Below are 5,316 nucleotides of genomic sequence, written 5' to 3'. Positions count from 1 at the left end.
GTATAGGAGTAACACCGTACGTGTATATCTTGTATGAACTATCCGGTTACGGGCGGAGAGTCATATCAGTGGTACTGACATTAGTTTTAACGACAGTTTTGCGATTGTTTATGAATGTTGTGCCACTTGTCTTCATACTATTGCTCAGAAAACAACTGTACTCAAAGTTGATGTTTGGAACCTACCTGCAAATGAAACTTCTCCGATTTCTAATGAGCATAGCCAATACTATCAGAAGTTTAATATTGAACATATTCGCAAACCTGCGTTTCACAGCAAGTCGTATTTTGCAGGCATTAGATAAAAATATGGATATCTCTGTTGAAATACTCAAAAAAGGATTCAAGAAATTATTAAAACTATTTGAAAACGTTTTACAATATATTCTACAATCAAAATACTTTGAAAATGACGAGGTTTCTGTGAAAAGACATCAAAAACATTTCAGTAAAAGCGTACAAGAGATAAGTGCAAATGGTGATAACAAGTGTATGAATCAGCGTTCAGAGGAAATAGTTCTGACAGGCTATAACCCACAAACAAAGGAAAAGGTGTGGAAAGTCATTAGACCCCACAGAGAGGAAAGAGTGTCGAGAAAATATATACCACAAACAGAGGAAAAAGTGTCGAGACACATTAAACCGAGAACAGAAGAAAGAGTGCCGAGAGACATTAAACCACGCACAGAGGAAAAAGTCTCGAGAGAAATAAAACCACGCAATGAGGTAAGAGTGTTGAACAATAATGAACCACAGACAGAGGATATAATGTCGAGAGACATTAAACCACAAACAGAGGAGAGAGTGTCGAAAAACAATGAACCACAAACAGATGAAAGAGTGTCGAAAAACAATGAACCACAAACAGAGGAAAGAGTGTCGAAAAACAATGAACCACAAACAGAGGAAAGAGTGTCGATGGACAATAAAGAACAAACAGAGGAAACAGTGGCGAGAGAAAATAAACCACAAACAGAGGAAAGAGCAAAAAGACACCACAAATTACAAATAGTTTACATTTGACACTGTTGTAGATGCACCTTACAGTACGAAGAACTCCTTTTAATAAGTATCTGCGGTCACATGTTGTGTAACTTCTGCACAGATACCTGCAGTGTATGTATTTTTCACATAAGTATGGAATTTTAATCGTGAGTCACGTAAATTTTGACGATAATTTAGCCAAATACAGCGTATTCAGGGATTGATCAGATACCGAGAAAAATCCACGTAGGTCTGCATGTCTAGACTTAATAAAGTATTTGAGGTGTTTTGAATGGCATAGGCATAGAATAAGTTTTTAAAGAGTATAGAAGCCGAGTTTCTGGGATAAAAACTAATCAAGACTTCCAATCCTGCAAATTTAGTTTGAGTACGAGAAGTTCAAGCCCCAATGAGAATTTTGAAGTGATTACATCCTGTTGCTATTGTTTCAAAGCCATTTAAATACAGTTTTTGGTACTTCTTACTGTAATGCTAATATTCAGAACATTACACTTTACAAATGTATGGAAATCCGAATTTGAAACCTCTTAGTCCTGATTTCAGGATTTATCTTTAATAGTATCATCCCTATAAGGCTACAGAACATAGAAATTCAAATCAATTCCAATTATTTCCATAATGCACAATTTCGAATAATGCGATCATTCTTCATGAAAACATATTCATTATGTTTTTATCAAGAACGACAACGGAATACTTGAATTCGGGAATGTCAAAAAAACTAATATAGCCAAACAATGTTAAGACAGCCGCATTGAAATTCCTTAAAATTTGAATTGTGGAAAGACCACAAATTTCATGAAAAATGTTCTCTTTTGACTTAACATTGAATACCTTTTTGTTTAGAGAAGTTTAACGATGTCTTGTAAGTAATGAACACTGTTTCCTGGGTAATCTGAACCATAATATTTGGTATTTTCGATAGTGCTTGAACTTGAGAAGACGCATGGGCAAGATATAATTGCCTTTTTTGTGCTTCATTCAACCTCCCATAGTCTTTATATGCGTTCTTTATACGAGAATTCCTTGTACACTGTGACGGAAAAACCTTACAGTACCATAACTCCAGATAATAAGTCCATGTGGTCAAAGAATCAATTGCAACAACTGGGTAATGGCCGAGGTGTTCCGATTGTCATAGATTGTGCGACAACTGCACAGATACACTGCATGTTACCTGCAATATATGCAATTTGAATTTTATTCGTGAGCTACGTAGATTTTGATGTTAATTAAGCCTCATGCAGCTTATACAGAAATTAGTCAGATACATTTACACTCGAATTTGAAATGTATCGAAAATTCACGTTGGTGTATATTTTTGGAATAAATAAATCACTTGAGGAGTGTATAAATTATACGGACATAGTATTTGCTTTTAGAAAGTATGGAAACCTATGCTTAGGAATTTTAACCAATCAAGATTTCCAATGAGTAAGAGTTTGATAGATCACAGGACTCAATGAGGGTTTTAAAATGCTTAAACCTTGTTTAAATTGTTTCAAAGCAATTCCAATCTTGTTCATGTACGTCTTACTATTCAATTCAAATGCTCGGTACAAAACACTTAACAAATTAATGGTAATCTGAGGTTTAAACCACTCTGTCATGATTATTGGATGTAGGACTTCCGCATAAAGTCATCGGGATCAACTCCTTGAACATATGATGATTCCATGATTCACAAGTTTGAATTTTATGTTTATTCTCTATGAAATTACTTTCACGTTTTTTTCAAGCAGCAATTTTGAAGAGCAGAGGGATTAAGAGAAAAGTTGGATGTCAAAGAAAACTTGCATAACAAAAAGGGAGTATTAAGACAGGCCCATTGGAATTTATTAGAATTTGTAGTCCCAGACGTCTTGTTGTTGCGGGTGCAAGCATTGTGAACAGAGGCAAATATCGTGAGACATTTTGTCTTTACATTAAACAAAATTCAAAGGCAATTAAATAAGTTTAAACAAGATAAAGTCAAGTTATAAGGCAAATTTCACTTGTTAATCTGAACATTGGAATGTGGAGATTTTTGACAGCGTTTTCATTTTAAAAAAAGCATCGGCAATATAACATATTGCTTTAATATACGCTATATGTGTGCTTCATGAAACTTTCAAAATTGTTTCATATGTACATTTTGTTTTGTTGCATTAAGTTTCTGTACCATTTTCCGGTATGAAATTATTTCATTTGCATAGTTGGCGTCTCCCATTACGTGTGCTCACTTGCATTGTATAAATGGCTTTTCTTATTAACCATCTTATTCGTACGTTTTCTGTATGTTTATGATGTCCGACATAAACACAAATTAACTTCACTTGCTAGCATTGCATTAATGGCTGTTCCTATATACTATGTTATTCGTATGTGTTCAATTCTGTTTATGTTTATATGATATCCGACAATAAACACATACTAAATTCACTTAGTTGCTACACATTCTTACTTACGAGATGACTAGGCGATGGCCATATATTGAGGGTCGAATCCCTCTGTAGAAACAATACCGTTGTAGAATAACCATTTTACTGGTCAACCTTGACCTTGACTAAAAGGTGAAGAAACAGCAAACATCTAACTTAAACCCCATCATTTATTTATAAAGATATTTTGATGTATCTGTCGTATATGTTCGTTGTTTTGTGGTAGTATGTGTCTCTCGTTTAGTTTATGTAAGACCAACACATACATTGTTGTGCTCCTCAACAGGGTGTCTTCGTTTAATTGTTTGACTACTGGGCTCGTCCGTGTAGTTCTCGTTGTATTGTTATGATTCATTATTACACCAGTGACAGTTGGTACGCTCAGCATTACCATAAGAGAGCATAGATACATCCATTACCCTGGTTTGCGCTGACAACTAGGGAGCATAGAGCCATCTGAGGCATCTAAAACCGAGAAACATTGCATCAAAACAGCATAATATCATTATATTGTCTCATTTTAAAAAAGTACAGTACAATTCTGAAGCTGTTTGCAACAAGGTTACAATGCAGAGATAAGATGTTTAATATATAACTTTTCAAAACAATGAAAAGTGCTTGTACAAGGCAAGTAGCAAAACATTTAACGAAGACACATTTGAGAAACACAAGGTTTAGAATACAATGGAAACTACAGGGACAAGACCGGTAGCCAGACATATAACAAAGACCCTGTTTAGAGATACAGGGTTTAGAATACAATGGAAACTACAGGGACAAGACCGGTAGCCAGACATATAACAAAGACCCTGTTTAGAGGCACAAGGTTTAGAATACAATGGAAACTACAGAGACAAGGCCAGTAGCAAACAGTTAACGAAGACCCTGTTTAGAGACACAAGGTTAAGAATACAATGGAAACTACAGAGACAAGGCCAGTAGCAAACAGTTAACGAAGACCCTGTTTAGAGACACAAGGTTAAGAATACAATGGAAACTACAGAGACAAGGCCAGTAGCAAACAGTTAACGAAGACCCTGTTTAGAGACACAAGGTTAAGAATACAATGGAAACTACAGGGACAAGACCAGTAGCCAAATATTTAACAAAGACCCTGTTTAGAGGTACAAGGTTTAGAATACAATGGAAACTACAGGGACAGGTCAAGAAGTCAAACATTTAACAAAGGCCCTGTTTAGAGGCACGAGGTTAAGAATACAATGGAAACTACAGGGACAAGACCGGTAGCCAGACATATAACAAAGACCCTGTTTAGAGATACAAGGTTTAGAATACAATGGAAACTACAGAGACAGGACCAGTAGCCAGACATATAACAAAGACCCTGTTTAGAGGCACAAGGTTAAGAATACAATGGAAACTACAAGTACAAGACCAGTAGCCAAATATTTAACAAAGACCCTGTTTAGAGGCACAAGGTTTAGAATACAATGGAAACTACAGGGACAGGTCAAGAAGTCAAACATTTAACAAAGGCCCTGTTTAGAGGCACGAGGTTAAGAATACAATGGAAACTACAAGGACAGGTCAAGAAGTCAAACATTTAACAAAGGCCCTGTTTAGAGGCAAGAGGTTAAGAATACAATGGAAACTACAAGGACAGGTCAAGTAGCCAAACATTTAACAAAGACCCTGTTTAGAGGCACAAGGTTTAGAATACAATGGAAACTACAGGGAAAGGTCAAGAAGTCAAACATTTAACAAAGGCCCTGTTTAGAGGCACGAGGTTAGGAATACAATGGAAACTACAAGGACAGGTCAAGAAGTCAAACATTTAACAAAGGCCCTGTTTAGAGGCACGAGGTTAAGAATACAATGGAAACTACAAGGACAGGTGAAGTAGCCAAACATTTAACAAAGACCCTGTTTAG

The 5,316-nt window shown here is 35.9% G+C and overlaps 1 protein-coding gene across 1 annotated transcript; it reads left to right on the top strand.

Annotated features, from left to right (window-relative positions):
- Nucleotides 1-308: 308 nt before the first annotated feature.
- On the top strand, nt 309-1,022 carry LOC128208606 (G-protein coupled receptor-associated sorting protein 2-like). Its single transcript, XM_052912156.1, has one exon. It carries the CDS (start codon nt 309-311, stop codon nt 1,020-1,022), a length of 714 nt encoding a protein of 237 aa, XP_052768116.1.
- Nucleotides 1,023-5,316: the final 4,294 nt, after the last annotated feature.

This window comes from Mya arenaria, chromosome 11 (assembly GCF_026914265.1).
Source record: "Mya arenaria isolate MELC-2E11 chromosome 11, ASM2691426v1".
Taxonomy (NCBI): domain Eukaryota; kingdom Metazoa; phylum Mollusca; class Bivalvia; order Myida; family Myidae; genus Mya; species Mya arenaria.
The sequence above is the reverse complement of the archived record's forward strand: the minus strand, read 5'-3'. Positions and strand labels throughout refer to the sequence as shown.

What these genes read in the sequence shown, in the direction of transcription:
- LOC128208606 (XM_052912156.1), top strand. Translation starts at nt 309, where the DNA reads ATGGATATCTCTGTTGAAATACTCAAAAAAGGATTCAAGAAATTATTA.